The sequence below is a fragment of the Xiphias gladius genome, chromosome 15 (genome assembly GCF_016859285.1).
Source record: "Xiphias gladius isolate SHS-SW01 ecotype Sanya breed wild chromosome 15, ASM1685928v1, whole genome shotgun sequence".
NCBI lineage: Eukaryota > Metazoa > Chordata > Actinopteri > Istiophoriformes > Xiphiidae > Xiphias > Xiphias gladius.
Window position 1 is genome coordinate 17,546,355 of NC_053414.1, and position 19,140 is coordinate 17,565,494.

At 42.2% G+C, this 19,140-nt stretch overlaps 2 protein-coding genes across 2 annotated transcripts; one reads left to right on the forward strand and one right to left on the reverse strand.

Moving 5' to 3' along the window:
- Positions 1–755: 755 nt before the first annotated feature.
- pde5aa (phosphodiesterase 5A, cGMP-specific, a) lies at positions 756–10,357 on the reverse strand. Its single transcript, XM_040146889.1, has 20 exons — positions 10,077–10,357; positions 9,139–9,808; positions 8,260–8,349; positions 7,971–8,051; positions 7,800–7,889; positions 7,478–7,630; positions 7,315–7,382; positions 7,050–7,198; positions 6,427–6,602; positions 6,255–6,305; positions 5,620–5,766; positions 5,212–5,340; positions 3,434–3,528; positions 3,146–3,233; positions 2,580–2,680; positions 2,407–2,484; positions 2,250–2,313; positions 2,098–2,172; positions 1,571–1,654; positions 756–1,393 (listed from the first exon to the last, which is right to left on the reverse strand). Exons 1-20 carry the CDS (start codon positions 10,355–10,357, stop codon positions 1,244–1,246), a joined length of 2,820 nt encoding a protein of 939 aa, XP_040002823.1. The 3' UTR covers positions 756–1,243.
- A 2,781-nt stretch (positions 10,358–13,138) lies between these two features.
- ppp2r2ca (protein phosphatase 2, regulatory subunit B, gamma a) lies at positions 13,139–18,302 on the forward strand. The gene is made up of 9 exons (XM_040146369.1): positions 13,139–13,219; positions 13,734–13,831; positions 14,047–14,230; positions 14,385–14,497; positions 14,756–14,933; positions 16,361–16,525; positions 16,689–16,858; positions 17,540–17,631; positions 18,005–18,302. The coding sequence occupies exons 1-9, from the start codon at positions 13,156–13,158 to the stop codon at positions 18,300–18,302; spliced, it is 1,362 nt and encodes a 453-aa protein (XP_040002303.1). The 5' UTR covers positions 13,139–13,155.
- The last annotated feature ends 838 nt before the right edge of the window (positions 18,303–19,140 follow it).

The window sequence follows — 19,140 nt, forward strand, 5'->3', positions numbered from 1 at the left end:
TTTCTGGCGCAAAGACCAAATTCCTTCATGACAATTTGAAGATTTTAAATGGTTTGTGAATAAATAAGTAATTAATATCAGCACAAACTTCAAATTCAGGTCACACAGTAGGTATCTAATTTTCAGAGGTGATGAAAATCCATAAATGTATGAGGCTTTTTAAACGACACTGGTCCTACAGGGTGACACAAACATATTTTCTTTACTATCACATGCTATAATATATATGTAGGGTCATAGTGAAACACTGACCGGCCACACATAGTATTAATGTCTGCCATCCAAAAAAGGTCTACAGATAAGGTTTGCAACAATTACGGGAAAAAATACATACTGTCATACGTGTGGTGAACAATGGTTATTCCCTTGACTTTTTACTTTCAGGATCTGGAAATGACATTAATTTTCTTATCCACAATTTTGCGGATTTTCTGACTAACCTAGCAATTATGACCCCAGACAGTGAACATTTAATAGCATTAGCGCAGTGTCAAAAATCGGGGCTGTAGTGACTAAGCCTCGCAGACCAGTGCTGGCCCGTGGCCATGCTTCATAGTTGTTTGGTCTCTGACTGCTGCATGGTCTTTAAAACAGAAGATATTGACAATGATAATTCTTGTCATAAAAATAACACATTTGTAGATCTCAGCATAAATCTCACCTCTGAGTGCACCAGAGTTTGGATATCAAAAAAAATCACGAAATGGTAAATCATGATTTGATAATATGTGAGAACATACAAACTAAGGGCCTTCAGTTCTTTTTTTCTGCATATTTTTAAAGCTGGATAAAGTTTTACAAATCTTAGAATGCATTTGCAAAATCTAGATATGCAGCCATAAAACTATGTGCAGCACAGAGGAAAATACAGATGCGGTACGGATATGATCAAAATCATGTTGCAGACTTCCACAGCTTCATCTTTTAAAAGTGGGGAAATAGATCATTTCGAGACTTGACACTGCTGACAGGGTTTACATTGGATATGCTGCGGCATATGCTCTTAGTCAGTTGTTTGGGACATAATTGCAGCATTTCTTACATAAGTCAAGACTATTGTATAACCCATTAACACATTTGGTAGTCAAAGTTTTGAAGTGTGGGCACTAACTCGATATTTAGTTAAAGTGTGTCCGGGAGAGGATAGAGAGAAACGGGTGTATGTAGGTCAAATAATTTTTTTGCTTCCAAAGCTCTCTCTTCATCTTCTGTCTGGTCCTCTATACTTCTGTCTGTCTCTCTCTCATGGATTTCTATGTGTTTCCAGGGTTACACCACTACTATTTTCATTGTTTTCTTCCTCTGCTTCCTCAGCAACATGCAGCCAGTTTTCCCTGTTCGTCTTACAACCATTCAGCAGTGGGGAACAGGTGTCAAACAGTCGTGTTACAGCCTGAGGAAGACAGAGCCAGTGAGGAACACATGAGATGGAGACAAAGACAGAGACAAAGAGTGTGATGATTGAGGTGGAAAAAATGGCAATTAGAACAGAGAATAAAAGCACAGAATAGCAGCAAGGACAATGATATGGTTCACATGCACATACTCGACATCAGCAGCAGTAACACACCTTGTAGAGTGGATAGCAGATCTCATCGATGTATTCAACTTGCATGTATGGCAGTCGAGTGCTGTTTTCTCTGTTCATAATGTCCTGATGAGAAGCAAGTGTAAACTGGCTGTTAGTATATCCTATATTTGAGAGGGAGCCAGATCAATTTCCTCACATAGTTATTTACTTTTTTTTTTTTCACTTAAAACCATGAGAATGCAACTGGGATTAAAATATGCCTCAGGGACTCCAACATGAAAAATGGCTGCATCAGGAAGGTAAAATAACAATTTTAGGATGAATGGGATTCCTTTTTTTTTTTTTTATCATATAGGAGATTGTAAAAAAAACAACAAACATGATTTCACAGTTATGATAAATAACACTGATGTTTCAATTTAATTTTTGATTTATGAGTGCATTTCCTAGTGGCACCCTCCATCCAAAGCAGGCTGCCCAATCTGACTTTCAGTCACCAAAATTTTAAAACCCTTCATAGAACATAAAATGTAGACAAAAGGCAAACCTCTGCTAGCAGGACTTACAATGGGTTTGATTTTGAACTCTTCTTTCTCTTTGTCCCCTTGTGCAAAGAACTCCATGGCAACCAGGTTGGCAATCTTTTTCGGAGGAAGAGCAAGGTTAAGGTTGTGATGCACTGAGAGATGAAGTGTGAAGTGTATTTTGTGAGACGTACCCGTTTTTGCTCAGGCCAAGGCTTTGTGATAGCAGAGAGGTCACTAGCGGTCATTAACATCGACCTGTGGGGTGAATAAATACTTTAAAAGCCTTGTTCTTCTTCATCACACACACCATTATCATATGTCCCTGACTTTAATTTATTTCATTCTCACCTCAACAGCTCTCTTTGTTTCTCACTCTTCCAGTTCACTCTGCTTTTCTTAGCAAGAGAAAAGAACTCATTCCTTCTCCTAAAAACACAGCCACAAAAGACAAGAGTATGTGAGTTTTAAAAAAAAGACTCGCTTGACCTACAGCTACTTTAACATTTCATGTTTTAACGTACTCCATATACACGGTCAGGTCAGTGGCGAGGATTGCCCTTTTGATCATGTGTAGTGCAGTTTTATGGTCCTCTGTAGAGAGACCGGTGAGAATCTGACTCCCCTGGGAGAGGATGAGAGACATACAGAATGAGTGTGAAGGTGACATGCAGACTCAGTGATCACCAGATACATGCAGAGGCAGTCAGGCATAAACACAAGCTGTCTGCTAAAAGAGCAAAGACTGTGTCCACAATGTGACTCATAAACAAGAGAGTAAAGAACACATAAAGGAATATTTTAAACGATTTTCTCTGGGGAATATCATGCAAGATTACATCTCTCCATGTTGGCTTTGGCAATTTGTGTGCATGTGTGTCATGTAAATAAATGAGTAAAAGGGCAGGACAGATATAGAGAGCAATGGCTCAACTCATGGAGAAACAAAAACACTGGAGTAGCAGGGATAATATACTATGTACATACTGACATACTGATGCTCAAATGCATACACAGGTGACTCATAGTTTGATGGAAAAATGAGGGAGATGGGTCAGAATGAACGACAAGATGATGGATGAGGTCTTACGGTGTTGTTTAGGATGAAGAGGCACAGATTGTAGTGGTGGTTCTCAAGAGAAGAGTGTCCATATAGCTGAGCTAAGGGCTGTTGACTCCTGAGAGAAAGAGAGAAATTGTAAAGGCTGAATATAAGAATGCAGTGACTGAAAATTGATAAAATAACAAAAATAATATAAAAACATATAAATTATTCAAATTATATAAATTAAATAGAAATAACGATGCATATCAATTTGAATATGAAACACAGTAGTTGAAATGGAAAGCAGACTACAGAAAACATGGAAAAATGTACCTTTCTATATAAGAGTTGCTGACTCCTCTGTGGTCAAGATCATGATTCAGAGTGGCTATCATCAATGCTAAGATCTCCAGACGGGAAAAAATAGTCTGTGACACAAACAGAAAAAGATGGACAGAGAGAGATAGAGAGAGCAAAACAGAGGTAAAAATAGTGAAGGAATTTATTTCCCTGCTTGTCTATATGGAAGTTTGTTTATTTTTGTACATCTTTTTTCAAACGATATAACAGGAAAAGAAGGCGCACTTGCACATTCTGTGTCTGTGTGTAAAATCGAGGGTCTTAAATCAAGATCAAAAAACATTTCACAGAGATACTGAGTATATTTACTGCATATTGCACCTTTCAAGAACATCACAAAGTGTTCCACAAAATTATCCCGTAAAAAAACAAAAACTGGGAGGCACAATACAGGACATGAAAGATAATGTATTACTTTGAACATGCTATAGTTCCCTCAACACTGACTTGTTTAGGCAGGTGAAAAGAGAACTTTAATACTCTAGCTTGGTTAAAATGTAGTTGGGTAATATTAAATTTGTGGTTTAAAAAAAAAAAAAAGTCTTGAATTTAGGATTTTTTCCAGGCTGGCATGGATGCGTTGTTAACGGTCCATGTCAAGTCAAAGTTTATGAAAAATAGTCTAGAATATATAGGGTGATAAAAGGCCAAAGTCTGTCACAACATGGATGCTGACGGACAGCTGAATCGATATATAACCTACATCCTAAAGGCCATTAAAATGTACAAAAGGTAAATTTCCAATGAGGAAGCAAACATTAGAAGTTGATTTCTGTCCACATCAGACCACATCAGATCCGATTTACTGAACCTAATAATCTAAAGATCTGGAAAAACTCTGCAACTTTTAAAACTTTAATATAATTTAACATTTATGAAAAAAAGGACAGAAACACCAAAGTGTACTATCAATTTATTGTCACTCACAGTCACAATTACTCATGCAAATAGAGAGAGAAGCTAAACTAAGTGAGCGGCAGAGGTCACTTAAGTACAGATTTAGGCCGGTGTGTGATCCCCATGGAAGCAGTTAAGAGGTTTTTGGGAAGGTCTAAAATTAATCCTCTTTCAAATAATTAAGAGTGCTCTGAACTGCAGGAACCCCGCGGTCCTCGAATGACTCCTCCACAAACTTTAGATTAGCTGAACTTCAAGACTTAAAACAGACAAGACTCTGAGGAAATCATACATTTGTGAACATAATGTAATTGCTAGTGATACAGTTACACAGGACAGATTGTCACCAAAATGTGTATAAAAATGTCAAGGACCATGTCATATTAGGGGATGCATATGTTTTCCTGACTGTATTTTAAATGCGAAATTAGGAATACCTGTTTAAATTCTTGCCACTATTAAACATTAAGCTTATTGTGGCTATAACACGTGGCCAGTCATCGCTACGCTTGCTCACTGGACACTAGCACTCCCCTCCTAAAACCGTGTTTTGTAAAAAATAGCAGGGCAAGTGTGCCTAAAGCACAACTGAGCTCTCCTATGTCCCTGTGTGGTTGGCCTCTTCTCCAGTATGCTGAAAGTTTGATATTTTTATCAACTGTATCTCTTATTATACCCTTTTTTATTCTTGATTAAAGTGAAAGGCACAAGTGCAGGAAAACAGAGGACCAGAATATTTCCAGGGATCATTCATGAAACGTTCCCTGAAAATGTATATTACTGTCTTTGGATATCTGAGTTTTGATAGTTGGCAGCTGTTGTACATGCTCACATAAACACAGCCATGCACTGACCTGGAGCTGGTCTGTGGCCATGAGCATAGCGAACATGCTTTGTGCAGTGCTCAGTGCATGGTTCCAGTTGTGATAAGGCACGTTGTTCCTGTAACCACGCCTCACAGTCAGGACCCACTGACACAGTGTCTGAAGGAAAGAGACATGCACAAGGGTTGGTAAATAACTGGAGAGTGATCAAGTTCTTTTAGGGATCATTTATAATGATTTGAATGAATGTTCTAGTGCAATTTGCCAACAGTTTAACAACTCAAAACCTCCCAAAATTAGTGGAAAAATACTGACTATGCTTGCCATTTTCATACAGGCATGTCAATGAACTAATCGAAGCCAAACTCTTATCCATATTAAGGTAGTGCCATGGTTAGTGGAGTGGCCAAGAAGCCTAATTATTAGCAGGTCAGTTACCTTGTAATCAATGTTAAAATCCTGCACTAAATTGAGGTCCAGGAACATACGGATGGTGGCCTGTGTGGTGAGGTCTTCTGGCAGGCCAAAATCCGAGAAATGGAAGTCTAGAATGTGCAGTGATTCAGCAGAAGGAATGGTTACCTCCTGAAAACAGAAAACCAAAAAAGAGCCACTGATACACAAAAATCACCCACAACCACAAGTACAGCTGAAAATACATCATTTCTGTCTCTACCTCCCACCAACACAACAAACATGCAGAGAAGACATTACATCTAGCTGGAGTGCTGAGGTCACCTTTGCAACCCTTACGCAGTGAAAGCAGCAAGTAAAGAGGTTTAAATTGGTAGAGAATTAGTTGTACGTTAGCACTGGTGCCAGTTAATCTGACCTGCAAAAATAAACTGCAGGTGACAATTCCAGGACTACTGGCAGGATGACAAAAGAGTAGGGAGAGTGAAGGGAGAAGAAAAACAGATTTTAGATAAACTGAAAGAGGGAGAATGTGGAGCATGGAGAGGGAAGATAAAGGAAAGATGATTGAGTTTGTCCTCTTTTCTGTAAAGATCACAAATCATTTACATATCTGATGTTAGATTGCTGAAGCACAGAGAGGTGAGGAGAAGAATCACCTGCAGTGCCTGGATTTCCTCTTCTGCTGCGGTAATGTGGTAGGCAAGAACCTGCAGGGAGGAGAGTGAACACCCGCGGTGGTTCAACTTTTTGCAAACACCTAAACAGGTTCCCTTGAGTCTGAGCTAAAGATATGAGCAGTACGCTACTAGGGTAGGGTAGTTCTCCCACCTCCTGTGTGACCTCGATACTGGCCCTTCGCTCCTCAGTGATCTGCACAGCCTGAGCATACTGCAGAGCCAGGCTGCAGTACACTGCCAGGTCCTCCAGTAGGCGCTCATCATATTTGTTAAAGGCTTCCATGTCATCTGTGTCTCTGCTGCATGTGTGCATCAGCTGGCACACCGCTAAGTGACAATAAAGAAACAGAGGCAAGACAGCTGTGCAGGATCAGGAGTTTTAAGAGGTTTCATCTTTAGTCTTTGTGTCATCTCATGTTTATCAAATAGCAGTGTGGTGGTACAGTATTGCAGGACCTTGGTAGGACCAGTTTCAGAAGGTACTGAGGGTAACTGTATCTTCCTCTTTCTCTTCTGTGTATCAGCACATGATTAAGTAGTTTTCAAGGGTTAAATTTAGTCCCTGATTAATAGTCTAAAACAAACTACCTAGCAAATAACCAACTTCCCTGTCCAGGTTGTCAACACCTAACAGAATCTAGTGTGCTTATTGTACCAAGTATGAATGATGTTAATACTTTGTCACATGAAGCCATGAGTACAATTAGTACAGCTCAGACTATATTCATTCATTAATGTAAAACGACCATTGTCATGTAAGGGAGAGTGACTTACCGATGACATTTTCCGATCCCTCGCTTCTAACAGGGCAACAGATCAGACTCTTGATTGATCCTTCAGAACTCTCCGACACATTAAGTGTTTCCATACTGACCAGAGTTCGAAGGGCATATGATGGATCTATATCGCTGATGTCACGCTCCCTGTGAAAAACGGTATGGAACTATTTTACAATATGTAATATAAGATTATAAGAAAAAATTATTTTGCTTGTTAATGTAAAGTAGCGGTAAGGACTTGTGCCGATCGCAGGCGGTACCTTCTGTAGATCTGGCAGGTTGATCCGAGCTCCTCACACTCAAGGTGTATCACTCGCGAGAACGAAATCTGAAATAATACCACCGAAAGAACAGAAAATAAGTCATGAAAGATGTGATGTGTGACTAACTACACAACTGAAGCAATCTAACAAAATAGCACACCTTGTCTGTGATGACTGAGGTTTGCTTGCTGGGGATGAAGATGGTGCAGTACTGAGCACGTGTGAAGGGCATGATGGTGGCCGCCATCTTACTCAGCAGAGCCTCAAAGGAACGATGGTCCTTGAACAATACCTGTGCCATGTCAATCAAGACCTGACACCCAAGCATAGAATTCTGCATCAATGCACGAGTGTATACACAAAATACAGTATACCTTGACAGATTCTTAGGATATAACCAAAGTACACAGAACAAGATCCTGATATGCACACATGACTGTGCAGCTGGATACTCAGAGTGTGACCGAGTTCTATAATGTTACCTGACTGCGTTTGGCCTCCTGTCTCGAGCTCTCATACAGCTGGATATTGTCCAAGACCAACCCCAACACATCCATGTGATTAGACAGCACCTGGCCAATCAAATTCAAATTTAAGGTTTTCACAATTAATATGTGGTTTTTTTTAAAATTAGAGAACCTCGAGGTCCTCACCTTCTCATCCATGCTGGTAAAAGCAGAAAACGATCCATCTCCAAAACTTCTCCTATTGACCATTACCACTACACCTACCACCTGTGCATAAAAGAAAACATTGAAACATTGAAAAACACTGGAAGTTGCATATGACAGCATTTATATGTTAACTGATCAAGTCAGAGATATATCAAACAACACACACACACACACACACACACACACACACACACACACACACACACACACACACACACACACACGTGCCTCTTGAAATAAATGAAAAAATGATAAATAGGTATGTTACCTCTCCCCTGTGGTTCTTGATGGGCACACTCAAAACACTCCTGATCTTCCAGGCTGATGATTGATCTTCATCTAAGTTGAACCTTGGGTCCTGAGGATGTAAACAGATTACTTGTCACTGCACATTAGATGTGTCACTTATTAATAGGATGCTTGATACATTATTGTGTGTTCAAATATCTGTGTAGTTAGGAAGCAACAGATAATTACATCTCATCATACTTTGTTTCATTCACACTCATGTATGAATCATGTGTCCCTTAAGCCACCTAATCGATATTGTTCATCAGCTATAGACACATCCGGCCAGGAATACCCACATTTCTCAGTAACCTCGGTGTCACGAAGTTTATTAGGAATTAGCCATCCACACAAATGCTGACTGGGGATTACCTGGTGTCCAACTCTGCCATACACTGGCACTGATTCCTAATCACATTGGTAGTGACGAAAAGGAGGGGTGGTGTGGGCACCTCCAGTAAGTCCTTTAATAAGCTGTGCTGTCTTCCCCCTTTGTGTGGGTGTGTTTATGTGGCGGTGTGCGCTAAGGTAGCGTATTAGGGACAATCACTGTCTCAGTAATCAGAGGTTATTCAGAGGAAGAAATTTCTAAAAGGATAAGAGGAACGTACGTCATCTGGGACTCCCTTACACACCCACAAACTCCATGAAATAGCCATGGCATTACCTAAGAACAGGTTATCAGGAAATAGGAGACTCATTTAATGTACAGTCCTCATTCCTGATCTAAAATACCTGTGCCCTAGAACAATCTAACAATTGTCATGCGTAGAAACTTCTCTGTTGTATGTTAAGCAGAGCTTACTATAAAATTCAAAGTCATGACAACTACAACTAATGTGTCAGTTTGTGCGTTTACCTCCGATGTGTCTCTCAGGTTCATTGGTGACCCCGTAGCCAGTACACATCCCATGATACCCTTGAGCAGCTCCAGGTGCACATGGCTCCATATGTTGCCCTCACTCAAGCATCCCAATGCTGTCGGGGCGATCACCTCCTCCAAGGTGCTACTTTCACCCGACTCTTTCTTTACCAGAGACAGGGAGCAGCACTCAGCTGCCAGCAGCTCCCCGGTGTGCAGGACAGCCCCCCGGCAGAGCTCTGCTACGGAACCCATCAACCTGAGACCTCCCCTCAGGAGCACCATCATCCATGGGCAGGTCTCGCCCTGGCCACAGGCTGCAGTCTTTGTAGCAGCGGGACGCAGAGGGTGAGGAGAGTGGGGCAAGTCAGGGGAGCAAGGGCAAATGGGAGAAGGAGGACGACTTGGAGAAAGACAAAAGCGGGAAGAACAATGTGAGTGATTGCCCAATACATCCGGACTGAAACGATCCATCCACTCGGGGGCACTGAGATTGGAGGCGAGGGGTTTGACCCTGTCCGTTGAAGACGAGATGTTCAGGGGCGAGTTGATCAGTGGAGACGAAGGTCTGCGATGACGGGCCTTCATGAGCAGGTCAGAGTAATCAGAGCTGCTCCTGGGAACCCTGGGCAGCAGTGGAGACGTCTCTGCCTGTGGACCACTGACCCTGAAGTCACAGACAAGACAGATTACATGACTGATTTGTACTCATCACACTCATCAGGACACAAAGAACAGTTTTTGCTTGATCCCATTCATATTTCTCCAGCAATTGTTTTCTTCCAATCGTTGACTATATCACGAAGTGCAAGCTTTTAGAAGCGCCTCGTGGTGCAAAAGCTATCAAACAGTTTTGATTATAGTCATATAGGACTTTTCAAATTTAGGGAATCTCGCGTACTCTCAGCTGTCAGTAGTAGTGTAAAATATCTTACGCTGAAGCTCTGCGTAAAAAGTACGCCCTTGTAAAGTCAGAGTGGTCATCCAACCATGCTTCCACCTGGTCGCTCTTCATAGCGTCTCCAAACCTTCTGCTACGCGTCCTGGAGCGGGGGCTCCAAAGCGGGGAGAAGAACCAGCCCATGCCCTCCCCCATCGACGGCTCACTCACTATCTCCCGGCGCAAGGACTCCTCTGCCTCAGGGGCGGGAGATGCCCCGGGGGTCGCGCCGCCAGGCTCCGTGGACTCCAGCGCTTCAGGGTGGAGGCAGGGCATCCCCTCGCTCAAGTAAAGCGAAAAAAGGTCGATTAAACTCAGTTTCCTTTTTCGCCGGGTGAGCTATCTAGGAGAAACACTTGCCGTAGGAGCAGGAAGGGAGGCAGACTAAACCGACGCACAGGAGAGGAGCGCGAGCTCCTGGAACCGATTGCGTCAAGGTAATCCCCTGACCTTTATTTAGCCGATCTGGCGCCACAGGTTTATTCGTTTAAAGGGAACCGTTTTAAATTTCATTACCGAACGAATGGATTGGGTCCAACCTCGGGCTTTGCTCCGTTAATAACTGGCTCACAGGTTAGTCCGCTTCCCATGGCCTAGTGGTTTCATAAATGCCTCAGGCCACCTGAAGGAAGTTCGAGTTTCCAGTAAATTACAGCGTGTCATCATTAAACATAACCATTAGAGTTTAACGATCTGCTGTAGTAATACGCATTTTATTTATTGAATATGTATTTGTATGTATATTATGAACTAATACCACACCATTTATTGTCTAAACTAACAGTGCCCCCAGATAGGCATTTAAGTACACGAAGTTCATGGATACAAGCTACAGCACCAAACAGTTACAAACAATAGTAGAGTAACACTGCCATAAATACATAAATGAGTGTCCCTATCACTCACGTGCTGTGAATAATCTGTACCTGTATCTTTATAGGCTAACGAACAGGATGGTAGTTGAATAAATGAAATAATGGCCCACCAAAGCGAAATACTGCAGTTTTTGCATTCTAGACATTTAGAATTGTTACTTTTTATTATGTAAATGTTTCTGGTTTATTTCAGTGTTATAATGTGTGTCTTAAAAGACAAGGCACAGTAAATATTTTTAAGTTATACATACCGTTGGGTAAAATAGATAAATAGCCTTAATTGGACATTTTCAAAATACTGTATAATATGTGATCTGTATCCATCGAAAAGTTTCTTATGATAAACATTTTATACAGTTTTTTTTTTTAGTGCACCAAAATATGTACACATCCACAGTAAATGTATGACCAATGATATTTCAAAATAAGGAAACACATGCCAGTACAGTGTTAGTGCTGTAGAAGGTAACCTCACCCAGTACACGTGGGCTTAAAAGAGTTGACTACTGAAATGGATGCAATGGAAAGCTTCTGAAAAATGATGTGAAGTTCAAGTTTATTTTTGAAGAGAATTCCTGTGGGTAGTTTACACTGAAGGGCAACATAATGAGGGGCATCTACGTAAGAAAGAGAGAGGAGCAGAGAACACAGAGGCTTTGGTCAGGGCAACGTTTTATGTTAGGGGAATGCCAACAGTGGTGTAATAGGACAAGGCTTATCAAACAGTCCGCCCCAGAGACTGCCATATGACACTGTTGTGTCTGGGAAGAAATCCCTGCAGCTGTAACCACACAGCAAACGGGAAACTGGTGTGTGAGTGTTTAATTCCTTTTAAAGCATCGGCCTACTGTGTAGTTCAAACCCTTCCTTTCAAAAAACTGCAATTTTTTTTATGAATTTCACCAGTGTTTAACTACACACCACTCAGTGTTAAACTGCTCCCTCTGCTGGCCTCTTACTCCTCATCACCTGCAGTGGGTGGATCCACCAGTGACAGCCGTCATGTGATTGGCTGCTCCAGGAGGAGGCTGCCATGACACACTGGATGCTGCACAGAATCAGTTCCACAGCATCAGCAGGCAGCAGACTTCCATCCTCCTCATTATCCCTCTCTCGTTCTCTTTTTTCTCCACCTTTGCATTTCCTCCTCTCACTGGCACCCTTGCTCTCTCTTTGCTCTCCCCGTTCCTCTCCGTCCGACAGTCACGAAGGCCTGCTCGAGCACACTGCAGCAAAGGACGTACGCACACACCAGAAAGGATAGCAGCAGCAGCAGCAGCAGCAGCAGTGGTAGCAGCAGTAGCAGCAGCAGGCGGACTGGTAGGTGTACTGAGGCCTGGCTCCCTCCCTCTTGCAACACAGGCAAGACATCGCATTCTCCTCTGATCTCCGTCAAGGACTATCTGAGAAGTGTACGTGTGTGGTGTGTGTGTGTGTGTGTGTGTGTGTGTGTGTGTGTGTGTGTGTGTGTGTGTGTGTGTGTGTGTGTGTGTCTGTGTGTGTGTGAGAGCAGGGATCTGGAAAGTAGGCACAGAGGACTACCACACCCTGGGAGCATTTAGTACCACTGCCGGAGCTACGCAGAGTGAATGTTGCAGTGGATATTTTCATACTCACATGCCCTACATCCTGTACCTGCTTCTGTATGCATACACAAGCATTTATATTGTCTGCTTGTCTGCTGGAGCTGTTTGTTGGTTTTCCTCCACTCTCCAGCTCTGGGATTTGCTTCAGCATTGACTAGGCCTTGTCTCTGCACATGTGTCTTTGATAATGAGTGTGTTGAATGTCTAACAAAGGTCACACCATTTGGCATGCTGTGTGCATGTATCGTCAGCCTTCTCATTGACAGCCCTCTCCTTTCCTTTCCCTAAACTATCTTCATCACCAGCCTCTCCATCCACTTCCCCTTACCTCACATCTTCTACCTCACCAATTTCCTCTCTTATATCCTCCTGAATCGTTTTTCCCTCTTACTCCTTTTCCTTTTTCTCAAACCCCCTTTCTCCTCCCTCCTCATTCCAACTCCTCTTCACACCTCTTCTCCTTCTGGCCGACTGGCTTCCCAGGATGCGTTATTCCAGGCCGCTCCGCTAGGCCCTAGCAGCATGGGCGGAGCCTGGGTGGGGAGAGAGAGCACGGATTGGACCCTTCCCCTCAGGACGGGCGCGCTGGCGGGTCACCCTCCCTCAGCTTCCGATGGGTGAGGACGCTGAGAGCCCCAAAATCAACCACACCTTCCTGCGAGACTACGTCACTGAAGGTAGAACAGAGGGTGTGTCGTCGCTGTCTTTGTGGTGTCAGATGACACACTGGTATGATTGAACAGATTCATTTCGGCTTCATGGATGCATTATCCCTGCCCTGCTGGATAAAAGGACTGAATGATGAGGTTTTTGTCACTCCATGACAGACTGAACACTCAGCGAGAGACACTTGTTGTTGGTCCTGTTTTAATTTTTAGCTCTTCTTTTGATGTCTCATTCTCCTATGACAGTTTGTTTTATGGTTCAGAGCCCAAGGAGCTGGTGGCAGAAATAATGTGTGGTTTTATTTAACAAGATTCTTTGCAGTGATCCAGTATTTTTTCTTTCATTCCCACTCCCTTCCACATTCGTTATTGTCTCTTAAATCTCTGCCCCTCATTTTCTCTGTGCCTACTTAGTATCCTTCCTTTTCTATCATCTCCTTGTCTTTCTCTCCCTCTCTCTTTATACTTCCTTTATTCTTACCATTATCCCGCTTAATTGCCCCCCATTTTCCTGTCTTCCTCCCAGCTGATGTCATCTCTACGGTGGAGTTTAACCAGACAGGGGATCTGCTGGCCACGGGCGATAAAGGTGGCCGAGTGGTCATCTTCCAGAGAGAGACTGAGGTCAGTTTAATATGTAGAACTTGTAATAATCACTTGTTTCTATGCCAAGCATATCCAGAGTCAGCTTGAATTTTATACTACCTGTGTCCTAACTACAGCACTGTGTTACTGTGCTTCACATCATCCTAAATGCTTGGTCTTTGTACTATATCTTTACACTGAGAAATGTCCATTCAGAGCTGTGTTTTTTTTTTTTCACTATTGACTCTGGACAGTCTAAAGGGGAGTCAGAGGAGGCAGGGGAGACAGGGGACTCTGGGGAGTACAATGTCTACAGCACGTTCCAGAGCCATGAGCCGGACTTTGACTACCTGAAGAGTCTAGAGATTGAAGAGAAAATTAACAAGATCAAATGGCTGTCACAGCAGAACGCAGCACATTTCCTCCTCTCCACCAATGGTGAGACATCAGTGAGAGTTTGTACGTCTACCAGAAGATCATCCAGAATTATAGTTCCCAGTTAGGATGTGGCGCTTGTATACTAGTAGACTCGTATCAATTTTCTGCCATATCAACCATGAATATGCATATATTTTGATCAATCCTGTCACAGATAAGACCATTAAACTGTGGAAGGTGAGTGAGAGAGACAAGAGACCAGAGGGATATAACCTGAAAGATGAGGAGGGACGGCTCAAGGACATCTCTACCATAACCTCTCTGCAGGTACACACACAGACAAAAACTGATACTCACACACCTGCACGTGCACACTTTTGTTCAGTCAGTCAGTATGTATCAGGTTGACGTTCGATTGGCAAGCTCAGTGTCTGACTTTTGTGCCTTTGTTCTTGCCCTCATATGATCCCTGACTCTTATGTCCTGTAGTTTTGTCCCTCTCTTCGTTTTGTCACCCTGTTTCTTACCCATGCTCTTTTTCCTTCCTTCCTTCCTTCCTTAATCTTTTACATTTCTCTATCTAAGGTGCCCGTGCTGAAACCTACAGATCTGATGGTAGAGGTCCGTCCCAGACGAGTGTTCGCCAATGGTCACACATACCATGTCAACTCCATCTCAGTCAACAGTGACGGGGAGACGTACCTGTCTGCTGATGACCTCCGCATCAATATGTGGCACCTCGGCATCACGGACCGCAGCTTCAGTATCCTCCATTACAGTGATTTCTTTTCTTTATCCCACACTGATTTCATTTTAATTCCACTGTGTTGACAATATTCTCTGCTTTCTATAACTCAGCAGCTCTCCTCAGATTTTTGTTTGTTACTTAATCTCTTACTGGAGGAGGATTCACTTGATATGAAATTCCCCGAACTGCACTAAATAAAAGTACAAAGTCGGGGCTTGGGACTATCTTTTTCACTGCCATGAAAGTATTATTGCATGTCATCACAACTCAATTCTGAAGCAGCAATGAGAAAATTGTCCTTGGATAATCTTTAAGTAAAAATCAATTAATGGAACAAATACAGTACAAAGGAAGAAGAGTGGAAGAGGTGTAAAACAGAAACCTTAAGTGTATGTCATTGAGCCTTTTCCTACAGATTAAGGTTTGTAATAATAAGTAAATAATATTTTTGGGTTCAGTTCAGATACGTTTGAATCATATATGGAATCATATATTAAAGTATATGTTTAAACAAGGGCACACTAAATCCTACGTATGTTACTGTGCATGACTTGAACACATCAATTGACAGTGTTCATGTGCACCACATGCAAGTGTGCCAATATGTATATGCGTGCTCTCTGATGCTTGCTGAAGCAGATTCAGATATATTGTGCACGCATACGGCATGCTACTTTGAAGAAATACCTAACTTTGAAATTCACTGTGTATAGTTTGCATTTATCAGTTTTACCATTAAAAAATATAAAATATACCTACTACACACAATTCCCTCTCTAGAAATATACATACAGTTGAAATATACTTTCACTTTCATGTTCATCCGAATTCATCCCTGGTCGTTATTTAATGTAAACGGCACACCGCCGTGTTTGGATTTATGTTTCGAGTAGAGTGCCATGTTAACATCTCAGAGGGCGTATCCGGTGCAGGCTGTAGCATGGTGGATGCAGTGCATTCGGTGATTTCCCATTCAAATGGAAGCTGACCTAGAAAATCATAGAGGCATCTATGGAAGAAGAGTTTAAATAATTCACTCAGCTGTACACTTTCTACTGAACCACACAGGGTTACCACAAATAGAACACAGAGAGGAGCAGAGTGTGTATGCATATTGGGGTTTGGTTGGGATGCAGTTTTTGCGTTACGATTAAGAACCGAGGTGTGAGCATGGAGAACATGGTGGTAATAAGAAACAATGACACATTAATCTAAAACTGAAAAGCAACCAAAAAGAATGTTGAATGAACATAAATGATTTGTTGGAATGCCCTTTTATGTATCTAATTCCTGGGTGTTTTTCCTTTCAGGATATGCATTACCACCCTTCCCTGCAAAAATACCATAACAAAAATGCAGTCATAACACTTTGTGCATCTATGCCAGAATTCCTGTGTCCAAGATCTCTGTGGTGTTTGTTCCTTGATGGACCCTCTTCTCAGATATTGTGGACATCAAACCAGCCAACATGGAGGATCTGACAGAGGTGATAACAGCAGCAGAGTTCCACCCTCACCACTGCCACTTGTTTGTGTACAGCAGCAGCAAGGGCACCCTTCGCCTCTGTGACATGAGAGCCTCTGCACTCTGTGACAGACATACCAAATGTGAGCACTGTTGTGGAGAAGAGGGACAAGCAGTCATAGTTTGCATGCTGTCAATCAGATTGCACCAATGGCAACACAATGCAATGCAATATTTGCATTAATGATAATGGCTTACAACACAGACTGAGAATAATGACTGCATACATCCTCTGTCTTTGGCCAGTGTTTGAGGAACCTGAGGATCCAGGGAGCCGGTCCTTCTTCTCAGAGATCATTTCCTCCGTGTCGGACGTCAAGTTCAGCCACAATGGACGCTATCTGCTGACCAGAGACTACCTCACCGCCAAGGTGTGGGACCTAAACATGGACAAGGGCCCCGTGGAGACGTACCAGGTAAAATAAGACATATTTTCCTTATCTATCTTTCTGTCTTTCCTTTATTTGTTACATTCTGAGAAACCTCTGCTAATTAAATGGAAGCCTCCCATCTTAAATCTGATCTATGTACAGTAGTATTTTGTACCATATTGTGTCTGACTTGTTTTTAGTCATATGTTGCTTGGCCATCTGTGAAAATGTTACAGTATATGAAGTTTAGTGTTAATGTTATTATTTAGTTTGTCAATTTATCAAGTCATTTATCTAATTTTCAATCATTTTATCCACATATGAAGGTTCCAGCGTCAAAGATGTGAGGATTTGTTTTAAGAAGTTTTATGTCACTTAAAATTTAATATAGAGCTTTCAGAATTTAGGTTTTGGACTGCTGTTTATAAAAAAAACAACGATTTGAGGGGTGCCATTTTATTTTTTCCACCATTTTCTAACATTTGACTTAACAATTCATTGAAAAACATTTCGAAAGCAAATTGAAAATAATTCTTAGTTGCACTCCTAAGATGTCACATGCTGCACGAGTCTCCTAAGGTTTGGTATAATACTGCACGCAGATAATCTGCAGAAATGTACTCAAGACAATGGGAGACTCTCAGGGATGACATGTGACTGCAAGACGAAATTTGAATGCATTTGTAAGAGATGTTGACTAATGTTCACTTTCTGCATCATCCCCAGGTCCATGAATACCTGAGGAGTAAGCTGTGTTCCCTCTATGAAAATGACTGCATCTTTGACAAGTTTGAGTGTGTTTGGAACAGCTCAGACAGGTAGGTAGCAGTGAAAGAGACAGAGAAACGGGGGAAAAGATAGGCGATAAAGCATAATTAACTACATCTGAAAGCAAAGGAGGGGTGGTGTGGAAGTGTTTTTCTGCTTACAGTGATTCACTAAAAGCTCTGCACCCACCAGTATACGCCATTTACATCAATCCCACAGACAAGCTTTGCAGACATCAAATCAATCCAAGTTCCTTCAGTTTTGTTTACCTCTCCTCACTCTTCAATGAACCTTGCCTCTTTCGATCCCTGTTCATTCTCTTTCTCCACACATCTACATTTATTCATTTGCCTTTCTCAATATGACTTCTTATTTTGTCTCCTCTCCTCTCCTCTCCTCTCCTCTCCTCTCCTCTCCCTTCAGTGTGATCATGACTGGGGCGTACAACAGCTTCTTCCGGATGTTTGACAGGGAGACGGGCCGAGGTGTAACCCTGGAGGCGTGGCGGGAAAGCAGCAAACCTCGGGCTGTGCTGCGGACCCGGCGTGTCTATACCGGTGGTAAGCGTCGCCGTGGAGATGTGGGTGTTGATAGCCTGGACTTCACAAAGAAAATCCTGCACATGGCTTGGCACCCATCTGAGAATATAATTGCCATAGCAGCCACCAACAACCTGTACATCTTCCAGGATCGTGTCAACCCTGAGACGCAGGTACAGTGACGGGGATGGGAATATGGACAGCGGCAGACACAGTGCTTTTATTGAATTTGTCACAGAAACATAAACAGTGACTCAAATATATTTGTATGTCTCAGAGAAGGCTTGGGGAGTGGACAGCCTTTATGAGAAGATTAAGTCTAAGCCAAGCTGTTTCACAACATACTGAGTTGCAACATCTGTTTGTGTTGATAAAAGATAAATGATAAAATTACAAGAGTGTTAATTTAATGGATCCCCAAGGAAGGTGTATAATCTTTTTTTTTTCAACACTGAGATGAACTGTTGTCTCCAGTACCCATCAGGACATGTTTTTTGTCCCAGTCTACTCCCACTTTTTAAGGATGTTTGTGTAACTGCCCCACTGTAGGGGCAGTAAAAGAGGTGCGGGGACACCTCTCCATCTGCAATGACTCAGTGCTGTTGACCAACCAGTGTTGCACTCCTCACTGATGTGCTCTGGTACTATTTGACACAAAATGGAAGATATGTGTTGTATAGCAACGAAGAAGGAAAGATGCTAAAAAACCTGAAGGTCTTGTGATGATGTAGCTTTGCCAGATAGTGCATCTAACTTTCAGCATTTTTCACAACTGGAAGATAAGGGGTGGTGTTATTGTACAGCTCTTCACAACAACATCCTGAACCTTTTTTTTTTCTATCAAATGACAACAGCAGCTGAACCCCTCCTTTAGAGCAGTGCTCTTGGAGATTGCACGCATAATTGACCCATAATCTTTGCCCTATTCACTTTGCAATAATAGCACTAACAAAAACACAGTGCAGCAGTATCCCTGCTTTAAAACATGAGCTATTCTTCTACAGGTAACATAAATGTATA